The sequence below is a fragment of the Mesitornis unicolor genome, unplaced genomic scaffold (assembly GCF_000695765.1).
Source record: "Mesitornis unicolor isolate BGI_N332 unplaced genomic scaffold, ASM69576v1 scaffold46811, whole genome shotgun sequence".
NCBI classification, from domain to species: domain Eukaryota; kingdom Metazoa; phylum Chordata; class Aves; order Mesitornithiformes; family Mesitornithidae; genus Mesitornis; species Mesitornis unicolor.
This window is the reverse complement of record NW_010164265.1, coordinates 9,505-32,699: the sequence shown is the minus strand read 5'-3', so window position 1 is coordinate 32,699 and position 23,195 is coordinate 9,505. Positions and strand designations below refer to the sequence as shown.

The window sequence follows — 23,195 nt, the reverse complement described above, 5'->3', positions numbered from 1 at the left end:
CTCCTCATATTCTGTGATTCTGTGATTCATACCTGTAGCACCTCATCCAGTTCATCTACTTTTCCTAAACACTGGTATTTAACCAGTTCATTGATGTATGTTTTAAACTTAGAGTGTTTGCAGGTGGGTATAACTGGGTTTCCAGTCTTGCATCCTTACAAAGCTGCAACATATCTAGTTACTGAATGAAAAAGTAAACCCAAACGCGAATTTAAAAATTGGTAGGGATTTTACTGATCAGTCCACTACAGACATAGGTAGTTTATGTTACTTAGGAATGAAGAAAGTGGTTGCAGAACCCTGTTGTGGAACTTGTATCAATTTTTCACTTACTTTTAAAAGTCAGTGTGAGCTTTAAGAAAAGAGTTTATATTAATATCAAATGGATTTGCTAATAACTTCAAATCTAACTAATGCAAATGGATGAAGGTTAAATGATTTTATAAACTTTTGTAGCACAAGAGATTTTGTTGATGAAGTTCATTGGTAATTTGACCAAATCTTGGAAGTTTCAGGCTCTGCTTTTAGCTTAGCAATTGCGTCAGGTTTTGTCTCCACTCCTGACTACTCTGACTGTAACCTTTGTATGTCCTGTAAACGAACAGGATGATTGCGGAGGGGTGAATGCACTTTACATGCTAAAATAGTAAATTAAAGGTTTCTGTTAGTATTAAGCTATACTGAGCATTACCTTTCTAAGCACAGCCAAGTTCTTTGTGCTTTAAGAAAAAAGATCCTTTAGACCAGATCCTATGAATAATAAGCTAATTCACAGCAAAAATCGCTGAATTATACATGAATAGCTCTTGAAGCTGTAGTGTAGTGATTGTACTCTGGTCTTAGATGTGAAATGCTTTTTTAAGTGGCTCAAAGAATGATGAAACTATGATCAGAACAATGTGCTAAAGACAAACACGAGGGAAATAGTCTGTTTAAAGAGGTTACTCTGACATACGGCAGGAAAACGAATGTGGCTAATTGCTCATGTAGAGCTGATTATGCCTCTCAACTTAGGGATCAGTGCATTTTGTAACTCTGTGATGGGTAGTACAGTATTTAGCCTCAAGAGGTTCAACAAGGCCAAGTGCAGGGTCCTGCACCTGGGTCAGAACAATCCTTGTTACCGATACAGGCTGGGAGATGCTGTGCTGGAAAGCTGCCCTGAGGAAAAGGACTTGGGGTACTGATGGATGAGAAGCTGGACATGAGCCACCAATGTCCATCTGCAGCCCAGAAACCAACCCCATCCTGGGCTGCATCACAAGAAGTGTGGCAGCAGATGGAGGGAGGTGATTCTGCCCCTCTGCTCTGCTCTGGTCAGACCCCGCCTGGATACTGCATCCGGCTTTGGAGTCCCCAGCACAAAAAGGACATTGAAGTGCTGGAGCGTGGGCAGAGGAGGCCACAAAGATGATCACAGGGCTGGAGCACCTCTCCTAGGAAGACAGGCTGAGAGTTGGGGTTGTTCAGCCTGGAGAAGAGAAGGCTCCAGGGGGACCTTATAGCACCCTTCCCATACCTGAAAGGTGCCTATAAGAAATCTGGGGAAGAGCTGTTCACTAGGGCATGTAGCCATAGGATGAGAGGTAATGGTTTAAAACAAGAAAAGGGTAGATTTATCTTGGATATTAGGAAAAAGCTCTTCACTGTGAGGTTACCCAGAGAGGTGCAGGCCCCATCCCTGGAGATATTCAAGGTCAGGCTTGATGGGGCTGTGAGCAACCTGATCCAGTAACATTGTCCTTGCTCACTGCAGGGGGGTTGGTCTGGATGATCTTTAAAGGTCCCTTCCAACCCAATACATTCTATGATCCTGTGTTTCAAGTTGCCCCAGGGGTGGTTTAGATTGGAAATTAGGAAAAATTTCTTTACTGAAAGAGTTATGAGGCAGTGGAACAGGCTGCCCAGGGCAGTGGTGGAGTCACCATCCCTGGAGGTATTAAAAAAACGTGTAGATTTGGCACTTCAGAACATGGTTTAGTGGGCATGATGGTGTTGATGGTTGGACTTGATGATCTTGGAGGTTTTTTCCAACCTTAGTGATTCTATGTAAGGCCAGGAGTGATTCGAAGTGAAATCTGATATGAAGATTCAGGAATCATGCTGTGAAAGTTTGTTGGTTTTGTTTGTTGGTGGTGTTTTTTTTCCTAGCACTCTTGCACTTATTGCATGCAAGTACATTCTAGGAAAACCCTGCTGGGAACACTGCCATGGGAATGGAAGTGTTCAAGGCCAGGTTGGACAGGGCTTTGGGCAACCTGGTCTGGTGGGAGGTGTCCCTGCCCATGGCAAGGGCTTGGAACTAGAGGATCTTTAAGGTCCCTTCCAACCCAAACCATTCTATGATTCTATGGATATAAATGAAGATTTTTGTCATGCAAATCAGGAATCTGGATGTGTTTAAAGTGTTCAAATGAACAATACCTTCCCAGCAATTTTCTTTTGTGCTGTACATTAAAAGCATATAGTATGTTGGGTATTACCTGCTGTCTTGATGAGAATCAGAAAGCACATGAGCTACTCTGACACACAGCACTTTTTCTGCCACAATGGCTATTTCATGTTTTGATTTGGTTTGCTGCTTCTGTGTTTCTTTTCTCTCTTTCATACCTGTCTGTTTGTTTTGATTTGTGCATCCTGTTCCATTTTTATATGTAACAAGCAACCACATTACCGCTGGCTGACTAAGAAAGCAGCACCGTTTGTTGGATAAGGAGCATCATTTCTCACTGTAAGACTTCTTTTCTGATGGGGGGAGGGAAGTTGGAGTAGATTTATCTTGACTTCCCTGTGTATTAAAGAGAAAGGGTAAGAGAAACAATGAGTTTCCGCCAAGAAAAGTTATTTCCAGATCTGACGACCCTTTCAGGCTAGGCTTTGGCAACACATGAACTTGATTGTGATGAAGTCATTTTGGTCTCCTCAGGATCCAGATTTATGAAAGCTCAATTCTTGCTACAGATTTCTAGATTTCATCAAGGTGAACATAGAGCTTGGTGCTCAAGCACTTGCTTTTAGTGACCTGATCTGGTGTTAGTAGTAGTTCTTATGATGCAAGTTTGGACTAAATCACCTCCAGAGGTCCTTAAAAGTTCTATTTCCTATAAAAAACTTTCCTATAAAAAGTTCTTTTCCTATAAACAAATCCCTTTGTGATTTTGCAGTTGCTTAAACCTGTATTGGTGGATGCACAGCCCCATGACAACAGGCATAAACTGAATCAATCACACAATCACACAATATGAGGAGTTGGAAGGGACCTGGAAAGCTCCCCCAGTCCAACCCCTGCCAGAGCAGGATCACCAGAGCAGTCACACAGGAACACGGCCAGGCGGGTTTTGAATGTCTGCAGAGAAGGAGGCACAGGGAAGGATACTGGGAAATGGCATTGACAGCTACAATATACTTAAGAGTATTCGGTCCTAAAAAATAGACCAAAAAAATGCTCCCCCTGCATTTACAAAGGAGGAAAAAACATTCTGCTTTTCCAGTAAATTCTTTTTGAGGAGAATTTCACCCAATAGTGAACAGAGAGAGATACATCTAGAGATACATGTTTATTTTTTAAAGCAGCGGAGTTCTAAATTTCTAGAAGATGCAGTTTCATGGTATTTCATTCTAGCCATTTTATTAGAGCTTCCTAAGCAATCATTCTGAGAAAGAACCTTTCCCACTTACTGATCTGTGCAATACTACTTTCTTGTACCACTGTTCTGGAAGTAAATGTTATTACACTCAGTGGTCACACTTCTTGATAAATACAGATTTCAAGAATATAATCAACTGTTGTTTTGTCTTTTTAACTCAAAATGTAGGACACGTGGGACAGTAAAAGCCGAAGTAGGGTTTGCTTTAAGACAAGTTCTTTAAAGGACAGAAATTCTATTTGTTCTGGTGTCAGTCTAATAAGAACAGATTTCTCCCAGGACAAACCCCCTGTCTTTGACCTTGGAGTAGGCCAGCTGGCCTTTGGAGGGTTCTGCTGCCATCCCTGAGTGGGAGGAAGATCTGCTCTGCAGTCTTCTTGAAAAGCCATTTGCAATTGCAATGTGGCTTCTGGCTGCAGCCTTGGGGGTGTTATCAGAGCAGTGACTTATCTAACCTGATATCTTGCCTTTAAAGGCACATTACAGGAGAAGAATTCTAGTGTGAAAATGTGGCTTGAGATTTTCTCTTCCCGAGACCTCCTGTTGGCCTCAGTCAGCTCTTCAGAGGTGATCTGAAAGCGTTTAAGCATATTCTTAACACTTCACGAGCAACATGCCAGACTGCATGTGTTGAACTTGTGTGTTAAATGCTTTATAAAATGAGGACAAGAATTTTTGTATCCTGCAGTGTGTAACGTAGGGACGTAAATACTTGATTTCTGTACTATGTTCCTTTCCTGATATATTATCTTGTTTACCATTCAGTCACTGAGCTCAGTTAGTTCGCTCTGATGTATGATACTTTTCTTTTTGGTTTCTTTCTTAGTTTAAACATCCTATGAAGAAATTCCTAATTTATTATAACAGTTATTTTCAAATAATTTAGTAATCTGTTTTTTTCATGGTGTCCTAAGTGCATTAAAGGCTCTCTGTAAATAATCAGTTAATCATTCTTTCCTGTACTTACAAGTTCATGTAAAAGAACCAAGAGGAAATACCATTTGCTGAAAACCTTTTCACAACAGAATGTTTGCATGTATAAATACATGCTGAGAGGAACATGATATATACAAATACAACTGGGTTCTTTTCCTGCAAGATTCAATTACGGGAGATTCATGTAGCATACAGGCAAATACATAGTGTTTTGGAGAGCTGACTCACTATGCTTATGCCTGCAGTTTGCTGCTGGGTACTTTGTCACATATTTAGTCTGTAAGTAAATTTTGGAAGACTACCATTGTGCACTATTGTCAGGTGACAAAATCTTTCCTCATATTTGATCTCATGCTTGTCTATAAATGGTGGCCGCATAATCAGCTGTCTCTCTGAACTTTCCCTGGTCATACATACCTTGGTAGTACGTAGTCTTTTCCTCTCATTTGACCTCCTGAAAAGCTGAAATAAGTAATAACAATTGTGAATTGGGAACTGTTTGTAATAATTGAAATAAGTAATAATAATTGTGAAGCTGAGATAAAAAGGCATGAGGCTCAAATGGATGGCCAGGACTGCACTAGTACTATTGTGGGGGTAAAAAAAAACCCAACAAAACAGCTTCTAGTGCTGCAGGGCCAAGGAGGAGGGATATATTTCAGGATCGATAGCCTCCATTCCATGTAGTCTGTACTGACTTAGTTTATCAGAAAGAAATTTGGTAACTAGCAATGTGCCCTTGAGCCAAGAAGGCCAACGCCATCCTGGGGTGTATGAGAAGGGGTGGTTGTAGGGCAGAGAGGTTCTCCTGCCCCTCTGCTCTGCCCTGCTCAGACCACATCTGCAATATTGTGTTCAGTTCTGGGCCCTCAGTTCAAGAAGGACAGGAACTGCTTGAAAGAGTCCAGCAGGGCCACAAAGATGATGGAGGGAGTGGAGCATCTCCCTTATGAGGAGCGGCTGAGGGAGCTGGGGCTCTTGAGCTTGGAGCAGAGGAGACTGAGGGGTGCCCTCATTCATGGGGATCAATTTGGAAAGGGCGAGTGTCAGGAGGAAGGAGCCAGGCTCTGCTCTGTGATGTCCAATGCCAGGACAAGGGGCAATGGTCCCAAGCTGGAGCACAGGAGGTTCAAGCTGAAGATGAGGACAAACTTTGTCAGTGTGAGGGTGGCAGAGCATGGCCCAGGCTGCCCAGAGAGGCTGTGGAGTCTCCTTCTCTGCAGACATTCAAAACCCGCCTGGCCGTGTTCCTGTGTGACTGCTCTGGTGATCCTGCTCTGGCAGGGGTTGCACTGGGGGAGCTTTTGAGGTCCCTTCCAACTCCTGATATCCTGTGATTCTGTGAATCTGTGAACTACATCTAGTAGAACTGGGATGGCTCATCTATATTCATTCTGGCATCTATCTACAGGACATATCAAAATGGTTGGAAGCTGTTCAGCAGAAAGCTGCTGGGGTTGTAGGCTAGAGGAATGTTTGCCTTGTGACCCTCCCATAAAGAAGTTTCCTTTAATTGCTGGATTGGAACAATAAAAGGAGGTCACTACTTCATATCCTCAAGATGTACTGTCATTACTAAATCCAGTGAAACTGAATGGATTTTGGGTTGTTGGTCCATCTGTAAGAAGCTGGAGTTTCAAACAGGCATAATGTGGTATCATGAATTAAATGAAAGCTTAGATTTGTTTCTCACATGTCAGAAACACTAGGTAAAATTTTTTCACTTCATTCATTTCCCAAGGTTTTCAGTAGCAGTTTTCTTCTTTATTTACTGCATAATTCTGTCTCTTTCCTTGCATTCCAGACCTCAATCTTGTGATTTTTGTGTGATGATACTTTATATTTTCTGGATTTAAAACAAAAGAAAAAAAAGCCTATCTAAAAGTCCCATACCTGAGATCAGTTAAGAGTGTGTCTACCTAATGTATTTTGAATTTCTTAGAATTTAGATAAATCCAGGTTATAAAAACTTTCTGTGGGGTAGTTTAGATTACAGACTTTTAAGAGCATGGTACTGTCCATTTATAAATGCTGGCTAGAAGATTTTAGATGCTAGCAGAATATGGGCTTTGATAAAGAATAGCTTATTGGATTAAAATGCTAGTAATTTATAGGGTTGAAGTGCCAGTGAGTGCCAGTTGTCTGTTGCGTTTTTTTTTCATTATCTCTTTGTTTTAACTTCTGGTACTTCTAGGTTTCATGTGAAACATGCCCGTGTCGAAGTTTATCAGAAGGCCTTTGATGAAGGGACTGGTGTTGTGGGGGTTGTTTCAGTCTTCCTCTTTCCTCTCTGCCCTCCTTCACAGTTGCCTCTCAAAGATTTCTTTTCTTGTTAGCAGTTATTCAAGGATGTGTCCATCAGTTTTTTTTAAACCTGACTTTTGGGAAAAGCTGTAGAAAATGCTAACTGTGGGAATAAAGACTTATTGGCACAGCCCACTCAGCTTCTTTGCCTCTCTTGACTCTGTCCTTAAACTGGGAAATGTTTAAATGTAGATGTGAATGGTTTGTTTTATTGCACAGTGAACCATCCTTCCAGTAAGTGAGTGGAAAGGATTCAGTGAGACAAAGAAAGTGAGAACTTAGGGAGAGATCCACCCTGAGTATCATGATTACACAAGCTTGGAAGTGGTTTTTCAGACATTAGGTAGGTAAAGCTGCCTTCTGAACTATGACTTACAAAGATAGGTTTATATCGCATGATATAGAAAAAATAAATGTGTATGGATGAATGCATTTAATGCCATTGTACACATGCATACAAAGCTACAAAGATGCTTGAACACACTCAGATATTAGTTAATGCTGCACTTGCTATGAACCATCTCCACTATTCTAATGTGACAGACATTCTTTTATTTTCCTCTCTGTCGTGCTGCATCTCCCATTCCCTTAAATGGAGTCACCAGTGGAACCATTCATAATGCTTAATAACACACACTACCAGCAGTGCACTGTGCAGAATACTGACATTGATTTTTCGTCTCTAAAAGTGGGACCTGCCAGTGTAGTCTTTGTCCTGATGCCTAAGAATACGTGATGTTCATGACGGCGTGGGACACGAGCACAGATGTCCTGCAGGCATCAGAAAACAGCAGCTTCAGTGCAATGCCTAATGCTGTTGGAAACGTTTCATTTGCTGCAGATCAGGGTCTGCTTTGAAGTAGAATAACTAAAGGGTTTTGTTCCTTTTGAAATGGGTTCTCAAAATTAGGTTTGTATCATCCAAAGCTTAATAAGGGGCAGGATAGAGATGCATGAGATATGAACATATTGTAAAATTCATGCATGCTTAACACTTTTAAAATTCAGAGTAATAACGTGAAAACCTAACTTCAGGCAGGCACTTTAATGATGATGGATAATGTTTCAAGCTGTTAAAAATACCGCAGTGGATCTCAGCAGCTACCTGTCTGTTCTAGAGCACCTTTGCTCTAGGCCTTATCCTGAGATAATGTCTAAGGAAAATGCTGTTCTGTTCACTGCCATATTATATCTGCAACAGAGGAAACAATACTGCTCATTCTGCATCACACAGAGCTCCTGTCTGAAATTCTCATCCTAGCAAGATGAGAGGAGCAGTTCTATGAACTTTATTTAGTCTTTCAAGGCTGGATGGACAGGTTATTTATTCGTTGTTGCTGTAAGCAACTCAGAATTTACAGAGTTGCAGAAATTGCCATATAAGGGTCAGTGTGATGCAGATGAGTCAATATTTCCTTGTGATCTTGAACTCTGTGAATGTAATACTTCTGCAGTGTTGGACTGTATCTTGTTAGGTATTTGCAGAGCCAGAGCTGTTCCTGTTCCTGAGGGTGTGGACTGCGCTCTTTTCCACTTACGCTTCCTATCACAGTGGCAGCGACAGCAAGAATGGCAAAGTACTGTTAAGCATGCAAAATGTATAATCCAGTTGTCTTTTAATGCTAGTTGACAGCTGTTGGCAAAGTGGGTTGAAATGGTATTCTTGGAAATTCCTGCTACAGAAAAAATCCCAATCCCTACAGCTCCTTCTTACAGGATTTATTCAGCTCTGTTTGTTTTGAGGAGCACTGTATTCTTTTACTGACGTAGCTCATTGCTTGCTAGTTCTCCACAGTGTTACTTGCTTATTAACGAAAATTTCAGAACAGCAACCGTATAGATGTAGATGGTTTAGATTGGGCAATAGGAATTTTTGTTTGGACTCTGAAAGGGTTGTCAAGCACTGGAACAGGCTGCCCAGGGACGTGGTGGAGTCACCTTCCCTGGAGGTATTTAAAAGAAAAGTGGATGTGGCACTTAGGGGCATGGTTTAGTGGTGGACTTGGTAGTGCTAGGTTAATGGTTGGACTCTGATCTTAAAGGTCTTTTCCAACCTAAATGATTCTGTGATAATATTACCATTTCTATTGATGCAAAAGTGCACTTTTATATTGCTAATTTAGTAATATGTACCAGCACTAAGTCTTAACTAAAAGCTGACGTACATTTGCAGTCTGATATTTTAACTTGCTGTCCTGAAGACAAAACAATGAAGGTAGTTTGTGCCAAGAACACCCCACACCCCACCCTGTATTTTCATTTTGCTGTCTTCAGAGGTGTTTTACTTTAAGCTGTAAGGAGGTAATAGTTTCTTTCTGACCGTCGTCAGAAGCCACAGAATTGCAGCGTGGCTGAGGCTGACAGGTGCCTCTGGGTGCTGCCTAGACCCACAACCCTGTTCTGAGCAGGTTGCCCAGGGCCGTGCCTGGTGGGTGGAGGTTCCAAGGAAATGTAAGATCTTCTTTATAGTTTTGCTCTGATGTTTTAATCTCAGCAGGTATATTTAGGCATGCTAACCTGCTGTGTATACTGCTGGACCTAGCTGTGAATTTTCCAGGCATCAGAAACTCTGAAGCTTTGGTTCAGAATGGCAGTCTTGTGTATTAGGGGATCTGGCATAATCCGGAACTCAGGTTTATCTGTTTCTGGAGTAGTTTCTTTGTCAAACCTCCCCAGTGAATTTCTTTTCTATTTAGTTGTCAGTGCTTCTGGTGCATGAATGGGTGTGCTTTGGGGATGAGGAGAATGCAACAGTGAAATCCTCATCACCTCTCTTAGATTCTCTAGTAGAGTATGTGGGAAGTATGTGTAGTTTTGTTTAAGTCTAGAAATGTAATGGAATGTGAACCACTAATCTCTGATTCTTACAAAAGATGCTTTTTGGGAGTGAGCAATTCTCTTTTCAGTAGCTTCTTGACACAAAGACAACTGAGGCTTTTGCTGTTGTCTGACAGGGATTGATGGCCCAGCTGCTTTTCAAGACGATGTTCAGAAGATAGGAAGTCAAGTGCAGATTCTCACTGTTGGACAGTCTAGCCATGATGAAGATGATGGAGAGAAAATGGCTAGTGGCCAACAACAGCAAAGCAAACAAGAGCTTAGAACAGCAATGCAGAAAAAAGGTAGGTACCTAAAGCTGCTTTCATATTCTCATTGCTTGCTTTATGTACGTTGACTCCTTTTCCTGTTCTCATTCTCAGCCCAGGTCTAAGCAGAGATTGTTACGCTGGGTTTCTTCTCCTCAGAGCCTGTTAAGCTCTATTCTATTATCTCAAAATAAAATTAAAAAAAAAAGGTTCTCTCTTGTCCCAAGGAACAAGAGCTCTCCAGGCTCTCAGGGACATCACTTTCCCATCTGCAGTGCAATGCAGTGCTGCTGTTAAGGTACCAGACAGATGCTAATGCTCATATCCATCTGTTCACATTTTTCTGTTGTACGATTCTGGAAATCACTTACTTGAAGGTTAAAAAAAGAGTATAGACTAGCAATATGCAAAGTAGAACATTAATTTTAGTTGTTTTATCAGTTAAACATTGTTCATGTTTTCATATTGTCTGTTCATGCTCGCAAAGGGGAAAATTACCGCACTCTGTATTCTGCAGCATTTCCCATGCATAATCCTCAAATGTTCTAGAATGTAATTTTTTTTTCTAGAGGCATGCATGATTTGGGAGACAGATTGTGTATGTGCACATTCATGCATCCGTCTCTTCCTTCCTGCACTGTTACTGTCTCTCATTGGATGTTAACTGTAGGAAGGAAAAAAAAAATCCTGAAATCCTCACAAAGCTTTTTCTGAAGGCATTTGCTTTGGAGTTGTTCTTCTTCGGTGTACAGCTTTTAAAGCAAAGATGGCTCAAGCCAAGAGTGCTCTGATGCCTTAAGAATAAGCTCTTTGTGTATAAAGAGCAAAATGTAAGTGCAAACTTGACTCATCTAGAATAGACCATTCATACCTAAATGCCCGCCTCTTGTCTGTGGAGCAGTTCTCACTAAGATTCATTTTTTCTGGAACATTACTCTTCAGATGTGAGCAACTTCAACTGAAATGGGCAGATTTTCTCCCAAGTGTGGTATTTCCTGGGCATTTGAGTCGGAGGGATGTTGGCATGACTAACAAGTTCTGATCTGTGTGGTGATTGTGTTGCCTCAGACCGTGGCTCAGAATATTTAATCATCAGACACCCTACTTACTAAAGCTGATTGACTTAAAAACTATCTGCAGACTTCTCAAATTAGGTCAGAGCACTCAGATTTTTACTCTAGGGGAAAATGTTTAAGTTTGATGTTTTTTCCAGGTTAAAATGTATTTCTCTTCTGCCTAATTTTTTGTTTATTTTTCAATAGAAGCAATGGGTGAGGTTGGGTTGGGTTGGTTTGGTTTTGGTTTGCTTTGTTGCTTCATATTCTTCAATATATGATACCACCTTTTTAATGCAGGTCTGAGTATACTCCTGATCAGAACAGACCCTGCTAAGAGTGGGCCACTAGTGTTCTTCTAGTCAGGGCATGGGGAGGGGTCTCTTTTCTAAAATAGGAATGCTGAGATTTACTCATTTTTCTTAACAACACGGCTATGCTCTGCGAGATACAAAGAGAGGTATTAAGACAAGACTGCAACTAGCAGCATCTCCATAAAATATTTTTATTGTGTGAGTATGGTTTGCTGCTTAATACTAGCAGAGGAGGCTTGTTAGAAAGTTTTGAGCATCCCAGTGTTCATAGGAAACTTTACGTAGAGTTGGGGCTTTCCATGCTGCTTCTCTGCTTGTGGTATGTCCTTACAGGCAGGTCCCCGTTGGCTTGATAAGCATTAAGATTTCTCTGATTTCTCACATCAGTCCATGTCTTGCATGGAGTAGGAGCAAAAGGAGAACACCACAGATAAATGCTAACCAGCCTAAAGCATTAATCAGATTAGCGCAGGCTTGATTTGTGCCCATTCTACTCTTTGACACTAACTTAGTGGAGAGAAGCCTCTGACAGCATGTGGTTTTGTGGTTTTGCTTCCCCAGTGAGCCACCTGTTACAGGACAAGAGATTGGGTGTTAAAAGAATATGCCACTTGCAAGAAAATGCCAAGTGTTTTATTTAATTTCTTCTTCTATTGGAAATGGCCGTACTAGAATAATTTTCTTCCTGCAGGAAACATTTGTCCTTTTGATTTCAGAAGTCTTAATACGTAGAGTTCCTCTGTGGCAAATGAGTCGCTAGGACAGAGCCAGACTTCCATGATTTTTAACACCGAATCATTAATCTTTGCATTTAGCAGTTTCCTGTATGTTTCTGTAAAGACTTGGAATGAGCAATTTGGTCTTCCTGCTTCTTTGCCACCTGAAGATACAACTGTTTTGAGATGTGGGGAAGGAGTAGATTTGATTTCTGGGAGCTCTCTGAAGCATTCCTACCCGCAGGTTGAGTGCAGACTTTTCTAAGGCTGGCACGGAATTTCCACCACCAAAATGTCGGTGTTGAAATAGCGAGCGTGGATGTAGAAATAAACTGATGATGCCTGTGCATATGCAAGTGTGGCTTTATTGCACAGCTGCCAGCTAAGGAAATGTGGACTGTCTCTATTACCCATGCAGATTTGACTAGGATGTGGTTGTCAGTATTAAGAAATAATGCTTGCGATTAATGAGTGTTTCATAATGAGTGAATTCTACAGGCTTTGAAAATATCTGTTAACCTGTGAACTCAGGCCTCCCTTGCATAACCAGATCTTACTGAAACCTGCTGCTGCCATGCTGTGTGGTGTGTGTCCAGACTGGGGGAACTGAAGAAGTGGATAGCGAGAATATTCATGGTGCAGCTGGCTGAGATACAAACATTGCATATGTTTCTGTTATATGCACTTGCTCTTACTACTGTGGTGTTATCCAGCGTGCATCTGGTGTCAATAGCTGTTTTAAAGATGTACGTCGAAGTTATTGGAAGCGGCAACATAAAAAGGATTTAAATGCCTTTTGTGGTGTATTTTTTTTCCTCGTTCCATTCCAAAATCTGAACTGAAGAAAACCATTACTGATATTCTCTCTAACATTAGTATTTCTGTGCTTGATTTTGGTTCAGTTTCTGCTTGTGCAGTCCAAGTTTATATTCCAAAAGACTCAGCTCCATGAAAGTCTCCATGCGTATCCCTGGAAGTCCCAGAAGAACAGTTTACAGAGCCTAAGAAAGATCATGAGGACACACAGGGCTTTAGGGATTAGGTAGAATTTAGACCATCTGAATATGAATCTGGATACTTTTTTCAATGTTATTGAACAAATATTTGTGTAAAATCTGTCTATATCACTTGTGTTGATCAGTTTTAATTTTTTTGTGGGTTCGAATTCAAAAGTAGGCCAAAAATCTGCCCCCATTCAGGGCAGATCATGCACAGAAGGGTTTGTGGCACAACAGTTTAGCATGGATAGTGTTTTCTGAAGCTTCAGCTCTGTGATCCAGGGCTTTTTTGCTTTATTCAAAGTACCAAAAAATACGGTGACAGCAGGTAGAAGGTGAATTTGATAGTGCAGAAAGAGAAAATGTCCATCATTGAGAATTCTGGCAGCAGGATTTTGGCCCTCTCCAGTAAGCCTTTTGTCCCTGTGTGGAGTCCTGTTGGCAAGTTAGGCTTGTTCACTCAATTAAGGGTTTGCCGAATCAAGCCCATGGATTTTTTCCTTTCCCAGATCCCCATGCAAACACATCCTGGTCCTCTTCCACCTCCCAATCCAGTCTTGTCGCCCTGGATCATGTTCCTGGTAAGTACAGAAGGAAAAAGTTAATTATGCCCATGCTGCTTGGCTCTGGAAATCTTTGCCTTTCGTTTATCCTTCTGCATTGGACTTACCAATAGTGGAAATTCTGGACCAAGTGGGCTTTTTCTTTTTTTTTTTTTTTTTTTTAGGAAAAAATTTTGCATAGTTAGCCTCTAGTATGTGGGACTTAGAGTTTGAACCTGAGTACAGGGTGCCTTCATCTGCATGATACTCCTTGGAAAATCTAGGCCTGGCAAATGTCCCACCATTGATGCTTTCTGCTGCTAAGTCTTATGTGATGTTCAAGGTTGTGCTTCCCTTTGAAATGTCTGAGGTTTTAAATTTTTGTAAAGTCAGATTTTTAAGTGCTGTAAGGCAGTTCTTTGGCCTGGGCTAAGACTGTTTTTTACATGAAGTAAATGTGCATGAGAACGTTTCCTTGATGTAAATGTCTCTTCTTGGTCTAAGATCTGCTTTTCATCAGACCACATAGGAACAGTTGTGCTGTCGGAGGGCTTGTATTTTAATTATTAAGGTTTCCAAATGGTTGTGATAGGTTGTCCACTCAGCTCCAATTTCAGCTTTAAGATTCTGTGTTGTGTTTGAAGTACTTGATTGGATTAAGAAGTTCTGGATTTAATTCCTAACTGGATATTGCTCCTGTATCACTGGGTGACATGATCCTCTCTCTCTCTGGAATGGAAACCATGATATTTCCTTTCTCACTTGCTGAGATGTTTTGGCTTCTCAAGGCAGGTACTGTCTCACCCACGTATTTGTACACTGCCTCCCACAGTGAGGCCCCCTCATGCACACCCTCTCTCACCCGTGAGCCTAAGGGTGCAACAGTATAATATGTGATATTTCACAGCAAGTATTGACAGCTTTAATGTATTAGTATTTCATATCAAGTGCACTGCTTTCTCCTCAGGTATTTCAAGCAGCATGAATTTTGATGAGGAAGAGGATGAGGAAGATGAAGACAGCTCCAGTTCTTCACAGTTAAACAGTAACACCCGGCCTGGTTCTGCCACAAGCAAGAAATCCAATAAGGTAAGGGGCGAGGACAAAAAAGTGCATGCTGTGCTCTGTGTGATTTCAGAGAGCAGTCAGCATAGGCCTGGCTTTCTTGTTTTGTTTTAATATGCGCTAGAGTATCTCCAAGGTGATTTACTGTGATAGCTCTCAGCGTTCACAGGAGCAAGCAAGGAAAAGAATGACTTGGAGCAAAGAATAGCAAATATTGTTTGAACTTGAATGAAGAGGAAGGTAAATGGTAAATATTTACCTTTCTGCCTCTTGCAGGTGCTCAGAAGGATCTTTTGTTTCTATTGCCTTTTTCTGAGCATTCTGAAACCACCCTATTCTCACTGCTGCCATCCGAACATAAAATAGACTTCGACTTGTTCAGATATTCTAAATTGCAGGCTTTAGCTAAACCAGTTGGTGGTGCCCCACTCTTTTATATACTGCTCTGACTTCTCAGCTCTGTCATATCTCTGTTTAGCTTAATCTGTCTCTCCCCATCCTATCTCTTCCTTTCATCAAAGGCCATCACTGTCCTTGGGTATGACTTCTGGAAAGAGAAGGGTTGAGCCACGGTTTGCTCTGTAATGTTGCAGCACTTTGCTTGTGCAGCTGCCGTGTCCTGCTTTGCCAGGTGTGTGTGCAGGCTGAGCATCAGTGGCACAGAGAAGTGCTCCCTGGGCCTTTGGTAGCCAAGAGCTTGGCCGATTGGATGGGGAGAGATCCTTAGCTTGATAAGCTGCCTTCAAGGCTGCTGAAGAATCAGAACGGGGAAGACATCATGTGCCTTGTATTTATTTTATTTTAAAGTGCAGCTTCCATCACATGTCATTCCTTACCTATAACCTTGTAAATTAAAGTCAAGGAAACCTGAGTTTTGCTTACTGTTTCAGGAAGCGGCCTCAGCCCCCAGTCCTTCCACAAATGAGCCTCTCATAGATGTCGATGACCTGGAGGAATTTGCTGTAAGACCTGCTCCACAGGGTGTCACCGTCAAATGCAGAATCACAAGAGACAAGAAGGGAATGGACCGAGGAATGTACCCTACTTATTACCTCCACTTGGAAAGGGAGCATGGTAAAAAGGTCATAAAATAACTTGAATGGCATAACAGTTGCATCTGAGTATAAAATTATTATTAAAAGTTTGAAGAAGTCTTACAAAGAAAATATAATGTTATATTTTAAATATATTTTCACTTTCTCTGAGATCTGCCCTACAGTCTTCCAAAAGCAAAACAACAGTATCACTTTGTTCTCCTGCCTTTCTTCATATGTCTAATCTTTGGTCTTAAGTATTCCATTCATGGCACCTTTATGTGACAGTCAGCAGTCGAGGCTGTCTCCATTCTGTGGCCTGGAAAGCATCTCGATTCAATTGGAAGAGCCAGAGCAACTTAGAATGAAGCATTTAACAAAATAGATCTAATTTAATTATTTAAGCCATAAATAATGGACTGAGTGGTTGAGAAGTCACTTTCCCTTTCCAGATTTTTATCTGGTGTTGCTAAGTCCCAGGACACCTTCTGTTGCTTCGTTAGTGATGTTGGAAGACGGAAAAATCGCCTATGGTTTCCTTATGTCAAAGCAGGAAGTGGTGTGTGCTAACCCCTTTGGCACTCTAGAATATGTTTTTTCGCACTGCTTAGGTGTTCCTGTTAGCTGGAAGGAAACGGAAGAAGAGTAAAACCTCGAATTACCTCATCTCCATAGACCCAACTGACCTGTCTCGAGGTGGAGAGAGTTTTATTGGAAAACTGAGGTAAACATTGATACATCTAAGAATTTTCTTTATATAATATAAAGTTCATTTTAAATTAAGAAACCTGTAAGGCACTATGGTGTCTTAATTAGAGGCTTGACTGTATCATGTGATAATGGTCTTAAAGTTTACCTGTATCCAAGGCACGTTTTCAAAACACCTCAAGTACATACGAGATCATGTTTTGTTAATTTGGAATATAGCTCTTAAATGCTCAAAGGCCAGATTCTCAAGGGTGTATGAGCACAACGTATCTTAATGGGATTTTCAGAAGTGCACGAGTACATTGTGTCTAGCCTCTGTTGATAAAAATACCTTGGAATGGAAGTTAGACAAGCCAAAACTTTCTTTGGTTTCACCCTTTTCTTAAGATCCTAATTAGTGTTATTTACAAATAGTGGAATTCTTGCAGAACCATGTGTTTCTTTTCTGTCTGTCACCACATCATACCTTAGTCTGTTGTTGATCCTTATTGATCCAATTCCCTGTCCTTCTGGGCTCCTCAGTTCAAGAAGGACAGGAACTGCTTGAAAGAGTCCAGCAGGGCCACAAAGATGATGGAGGGAGTGGAGCATCTCCCTTATGAGGAGCGGCTGAGGGAGCTGGGGCTCTTGAGCTTGGAGCAGAGGAGACTGAGGGGTGCCCTCATTCATGGTTATAAATTTGGAAAGGGCGAGTGTCAGGAGGAAGGAGCCAGGCTCTGCTCTGTGATGTCCAATGCCAGGACAAGGGGCAATGGTCCCAAGCTGGAGCATAGGAGGTTCAAGCTGAAGATGAGGACAAACTTTGTCAGTGTGAGGGTGGCAGAGCATGGCCCAGGCTGCCCAGAGAGGTTGTGGAGTCTCCTTCTCTGCAGACATTCAAAACCTGCCTGGCCGTGTTCCTGTGTGACTGCTCTGGTGATCCTGCTCTGGCAGGGGTTGGACTGGGGGAGCTTTTGAGGTCCCTTCCAACTCCTCATATTCTGTGATTCTGTGATTCTTACGTGCAGCCTCTCAATGTATGTTTTAGGTTTTCTGTGCCCACTAAAGGGACTGTACTGCTAATTGCCATTTGCCTGCATGGATCTCAGAACTTTGTGTGCTATTTATTGCAGTGCAAATACAGAGTGAGGATAATGTTGTTTGAGTATGTTCTAAGTTGTATTTTGCACTCCTTGGTGTGATTTCCATTTAAATAGGAAAGACTGATCTTTCTTAAAACTTTATGAAAATCACTTTTTGTATTCTAACAGAGTTAGGAGTCAGGTAAGAGAGCAGATAGTTTTGTAGAGAGTAAGCGTATTTTAAAAACCAAGCAAACAAACAAAATAACCCACCTGAGTGTTTCTTCATTGCTTTCTTGAATTTACTGATTTGCAAGCTGTCATGAGAAATGTCCAGTGTAACGATAAGGGATCTTTAGTGTACTCTGCTGTACACAAAAATGTACCTTTACATTTTTTTAATCCAGGAGTTGCCATTTAGTTGGCATTAGAATTAACAACTCTATTTATACTCTTTATATTATTTCTTTGTCTTTTCTTTGGGGCTACAGTGCAGTAAAGGATAGATGTCTTGGGCAGCATTACTGACAAATGGTGATTGGATTTTCTGTTTTTTTGATAGATCAAATCTTATGGGAACTAAGTTTACAGTTTATGACAATGGAGTAAATCCAATGAAAACAACATCAAGCCTGGAGGCGAGTATCCTGCGTCAGGAGCTAGCTGCTATTTGTTATGTAAGTACTGCTCATGGGCAAAATGTGCAAGAAAGGGCAGTTCAGTTTCTGAAATAGCACATTGAATTTCCTCCTCACTTACAGTTATGTAAATCAGCATTCATACTTTGATGTAACCAAACAGCTGATCTTCACTGGAGAAACCAGGAAATTCAGTGGAAAGTAGAGATGAAAAATGTTGTGCGCAGAATCAAGCTGCCCAGTTGGTCAGAAGGTGCCGGATCTTTTACATAACCCTCTGAAAGGGGTAGGATGCTTCACAGCCTGCGGGCGCCATCCAAGAAAGCCTCCTGAACATGGAATTGCTGCACTAGGGCATGATCGTTTGTAATGGCATTTTGGAGAAGGCCTCTTTGATCCAAAACGCAGGTAGCTGGGCAGCTAGATCTGCAGCAGTGGCTGAAAATGCTAACACTCATATTTACCGGGGGAAAAGAAATCACGCAAACTGCAAACAAAATCCAAAATCTGATTGAATGAGGAAAACTGGCTTCTTATAGGGCACTTGTTAGGGGCAATGCAGACCATCAAGACTTGAAGCACGGTTGCTGTTATTTCATAATTACTGCATGACTGACTGTTTTGGTGAGAGTATTCTTTCTGTCCAGAAGTCTCTGAGCCCATGAAACTCTTCCAGTCAAAATTGGTACTTACACCACTACAGAAAGTTTTCTGTTTTCACAACACAACAACTTCTGACCAAAATACCCAGGAACCACTTTTCTGTAAAGTTCCTGAGCAGCTCTAAGCAAAAATTCCTGGAGCTCTGTCAGATCGAGGTGCAGCCATCCCCAAATATAGCCTGCCTATGCACTGAATGTATCCCTGAAAAGGTCAGCTTCAGGATGGGGGGAGCAATGCATCTAAAAGCTTTTGGTACAGGAAAAGGAAAGCAGGGAGCCAGCCTTTCCTTGCAAAATGCTGAGAGCACTGAGGGGTGGCAGTATTAGTGGCTAATGTGTTCTTTTTCTGCTGCTTAGGATGCAGTTTTCTGTGAATATAGAATAAATAGTGGGTTTGTTTGCATGCGCATGGCCTATGGTTGCAGACACACAGAGAGACCCTCCCCTCCACTGCTGCTGGATTTGAAACTCCCTGAGAATTTCAGAAAATCCAGGTAGCAGGATTTAACAAGAAAGCCCAGGATTTTCTGTCAGTTTAGAGTTTGACTGAAGTTTCAGTAAGAGCCTAGGAGAACTCACATATTTAATAAAGGTAATTTTACTGGTTTACATAGGAGAACTCACATATTTAATAAAGGTAATTTTACTGATTCATATAGGAGAGCGCACCCTGGAGCCAGGCATCTAATCTTCTCGTGCTAACTGGAAATACAAGAAGAAAACAACAAAAAAAAATCAGTTTAAAAAAGTTGTATGTTAAAAAACTTGGGCATTGCTTGTATAAATCAACAACGATGACATTCGAACCATTAATGTTTCAAATAAGAAACTCAGTTGCAGTCAGCAGAGGTAATTAGAAGTGAGTGTGCTGGAAAGAACAGAACCATGGCCACTGTTTGGAGAATACGGCTCAGAAAAGCTGCTTTTGTATGTCTGTTTTGAGATCAGCAGTTTAAAACTTGTAGAGCTGTGTAAGAAAATGACTCATTCTGTTGATCTTTTGATAATCATGGAGAAAGGCAGCAGGCTTGCAGGTGTGCTATGGCCAGAGGACAAAAAGAAAGCAGAATGATATTTCATTACTAGCCAGGTTTGCTAAAGTGCTATTATTGTTCCTGGCTGTAGCAGACCCACAGCAAAGAACGCCTGAAAGAGCATTCCCGAATCACCCTTGTCCTAAGGTAACCTTTTAATTTCTGCCTTGAGACTTTTCCTACGGCAAAAACTATAATAAACAATACTTTGAAAGCACCACTGTGCCTCTCAACTGTCTCTCAGCTCATCCGATCAAGTACCCGTCTGGAGAGCAAGCTGTACCTGCTTCCACCAACTTGCTGAGCCTGACCTGCTGAATTATCTCAGCAGATCCAGTTCACGCCAGCAGAAGCTGGTGATGCATCTGTTGTTGACTGTGGGATGAATGTGTTGAGAACTCTCATTGTGGAGCTCACCTTAGGGCGTGTTTCAGGGAACAGAAATAAAGTCAGCGCAAAGACCCGGTTTTATCGGGTGCTATTAATCGTTTTTACTCTCCTTGCTGATGGCAGACTAGTGCATTGATAATCCTGCAGCAGCACCTAATGGCTGAGTTCAGAATCACTTGGCAAAATTTCTTGAGAAGCAAGGTGGTGTAACTGTACCATTTGTGCCAGGATTTTACGTGGTGGATTCCGTTCTGTCCATAGTACCTCACAATTCAGTTGGTGTCAGATTCTGCAGGCAGGGAGCTCAGTGGATGTTCTGAGGTGTGACCCAGGTCTCAGTAACGCAGTAAAACTGTATGCTTCTGCTCAGGCCTCAGTCACTCGCATTGCACCCCAGTGCGGTGGGTTCTGTGGCCCGGGCTTTCTATGGAGTGATATTTTCTACTGGATTTATTACAGACTGGGCACAGTTGTGTGAATCAAGTCTGGAAAGGGAAGTGGCTGAAGGAAAATTGGGGTAATTGAATCGTGAAGCTTCTTGGAGCTGGAATATACACCTTGCCCCTTTCATCATGGCAACTATTGCCACCAAAGCAAAATGCTTACATAATTTTTGAAGGTGTGTAAGATTTTTAAAAGCAACACTGAAGGTGGCTCTGTGCTTTTTCGGTCCACTTTACTGTGGTGAACAGCTTACCGGCTGGGCTGAGGCAGACTGCAGCTTCTAAGCAGTGCTGGGCCAGGTCCTCAGCTGATTTAAATTATCGGCACACTGGTTGAGTCAATAGGGCTCTCCTAGCTGACAGCCCTTATTTTGAGCCATAAACTAAGACTGTCAGTGGCATTAAAAAGGTGTGAAATCAAAATTTGGCCTATGTTTCCCTAATAATCCCATTTGTAGTCTTGAATTTACACACAGAAAATAGTGGACGGAAATAAAAGAGAAGCAGGGAATGAGACAGGAGATAAGGGGAACTAATTTTATTTGCATGCAGGTAGCTTGGAAATGTCTGCTTTCAATTAAAGGTTCTCTTTTGTCCCTACTCTTTTCCTCATATATTCCATGTTTGTAGAATTTCAGTTCTGTATCCTGATTATAGCAAAAGGGTAGCATTTGCTAATAAAACGTTTGATATAATTGATGACTGATGCAGTGTGCAACTAGTGACCTTATCAATTGGCAGAAGTGTTTATTTTAGTGTTTATAAGTAAATCCAAAGAATATGGTCCTTTTTTTTCCCAAGTGATAATACTGCTTGTTGGGAGGGAAGTGATACAGTGCTATTATTTAATTTTACCTTGAACAATGCCAGTCATCATTTAAATTAATTGTATATAGCAGAACTGCAGCTTGACGAACAGAAAAGCTTGTAAGGCATTGCAGAGAAGACCAAAATTGTCAGCAGTTAGTGGAAAATGAGCACAAGAATCTTTGCTTCGAAATCGTCTTCTGCCATGTTGAATCTCTCCTGCTTATAAAATCTGCTGGCAGTCATTTTAGTTTGAGTCTCAGTGTGATGCAAAACCAAGCGTATGCTTCCAGCTGAACTGATAACAGTAGTTTACTCTGCCAAAGGCCACGACACAAATGATTCATAAGAGAGGTAGAATCTTCCTTTAACGTATATAGTTATGAAGATATATGAATATGCCTGGATTGCTTCAAGAGTATTCAGTAAAAATAACTCAGCTGAAGTTTTCTTGCATGCATTAAAATCTTCAGTGAGTTGTAGAAAATCTCCAGATGGTTTGCTGAAACAACCAAAGTCATTTCAAAGGTCTGATGGATGACAAAACTTCTGCGTGACTACATTTTAGGCAGGTATTTTCAGATTTTACCAGGGAGTTGAGATGCATGGGTTTTTACTTGCCAAAGTAGAGGTGTTTTTAGAAGTTTAGTGTTCCTTAACATCAGGACACCTTAATTAAGTAGATCAAAACAGAGACATCTTGAATATATCACTTCTAAATATCCCGGTGGTAGAGCGGCACCAGCTGGAGCCTGGGGCTGTCCAGTTCTTGGCATCTCGTGGTCCGTTGCTGTGAAGAGTGCCAATGGGAATTTCCTTCCTGAGATTCCTTAGTGTGTGTCCACAGCCCTTCCCGTAGGAAAGGCAGGGGAAAAGAAAATGCGTGTGACCAATAAAAAAAGAGAAGAAAAAGTAGCACAAAACACGAGGAGATGGAATCTCAGAGGTGTCACTGTGTCATCTACCGCAGTTAATTCTGAAATAGGCAATCAGATTTTCACAGAATCACAGAATCGCTCGGTTGGAAAAGCCCTCTGAGATCATCATGTCCAACCGCTCCTGTCTACCCCCTAAACCATATCCTTAAGTACCTCGTCTACCCACTCTTTAAACACATCCAGGGATGGTGACTCCACCACCTCCCTGGGCAGCCTGTTCCAGCTTCTGATGACCCTCTCAGTAAAGAACTTCCTCCTTATCTTTAACCTGGACCTCCCTTGGTGCCATTTCCCCTTGTTCTATCCCCCATCACCTGGGAGAAGAGACCAGCACCCACCTCTCTACAACCTCCCTTGAGGCAGTTGTAGGTGGTGATGAGGTCTCCCCTCAGCCTTCTCTTCTCCAGGCTAAACAACCCCAGTTCCCTCAGCCGCTCCTCATAAGGCTTGTTCTCCAGACCCCTCACCATCCTTGTGGCTCTTCTCTGAACACGCTCCAGAATCTCAACATCCTTCTTCTAGTGAGGGGCCCAGAACTGAACACATTTTACTGCATGGACTGGAAAATATCACCCTTTTCCAAAAGTAAATGACAAGTTACTGAAATACTTGGCCCTAGTTGCTTCTGGGGGGCGGGAAGCCTCAGGTAAATATAAGACTTTAGGCCTATTTAGGTTTTAGTGGTCGTGTTTTGAGAGGGTAGTGGAACGCTTTTGTGAAAAGCTGGTCAGAAAGGCATCAATCAAAACAGGTTTAATGGAAGAACTTGTATTTTCCACAGATTTGTTTTTGCTGCCCACTTTATTTCTACACTTTC

At 41.6% G+C, this 23,195-nt stretch overlaps 1 protein-coding gene across 1 annotated transcript in view; it reads left to right on the top strand.

The window, feature by feature from the left end:
- Positions 1–9,841: 9,841 nt before the first annotated feature.
- The window catches only part of TUB (tubby bipartite transcription factor), a gene marked incomplete at its 5' end in the record, with an annotated part of 16,125 nt that continues 2,771 nt past the window's right edge, over positions 9,842–23,195 (top strand). Inside the window, 6 exons of the mRNA XM_010194235.1 lie at positions 9,842–10,009; positions 13,566–13,637; positions 14,566–14,687; positions 15,554–15,745; positions 16,309–16,421; positions 18,029–18,143. Coding sequence (XP_010192537.1) covers positions 9,842–10,009; positions 13,566–13,637; positions 14,566–14,687; positions 15,554–15,745; positions 16,309–16,421; positions 18,029–18,143 — 782 coding nt within the window. The remainder of the gene's footprint in view (positions 10,010–13,565; positions 13,638–14,565; positions 14,688–15,553; positions 15,746–16,308; positions 16,422–18,028; positions 18,144–23,195) is intronic.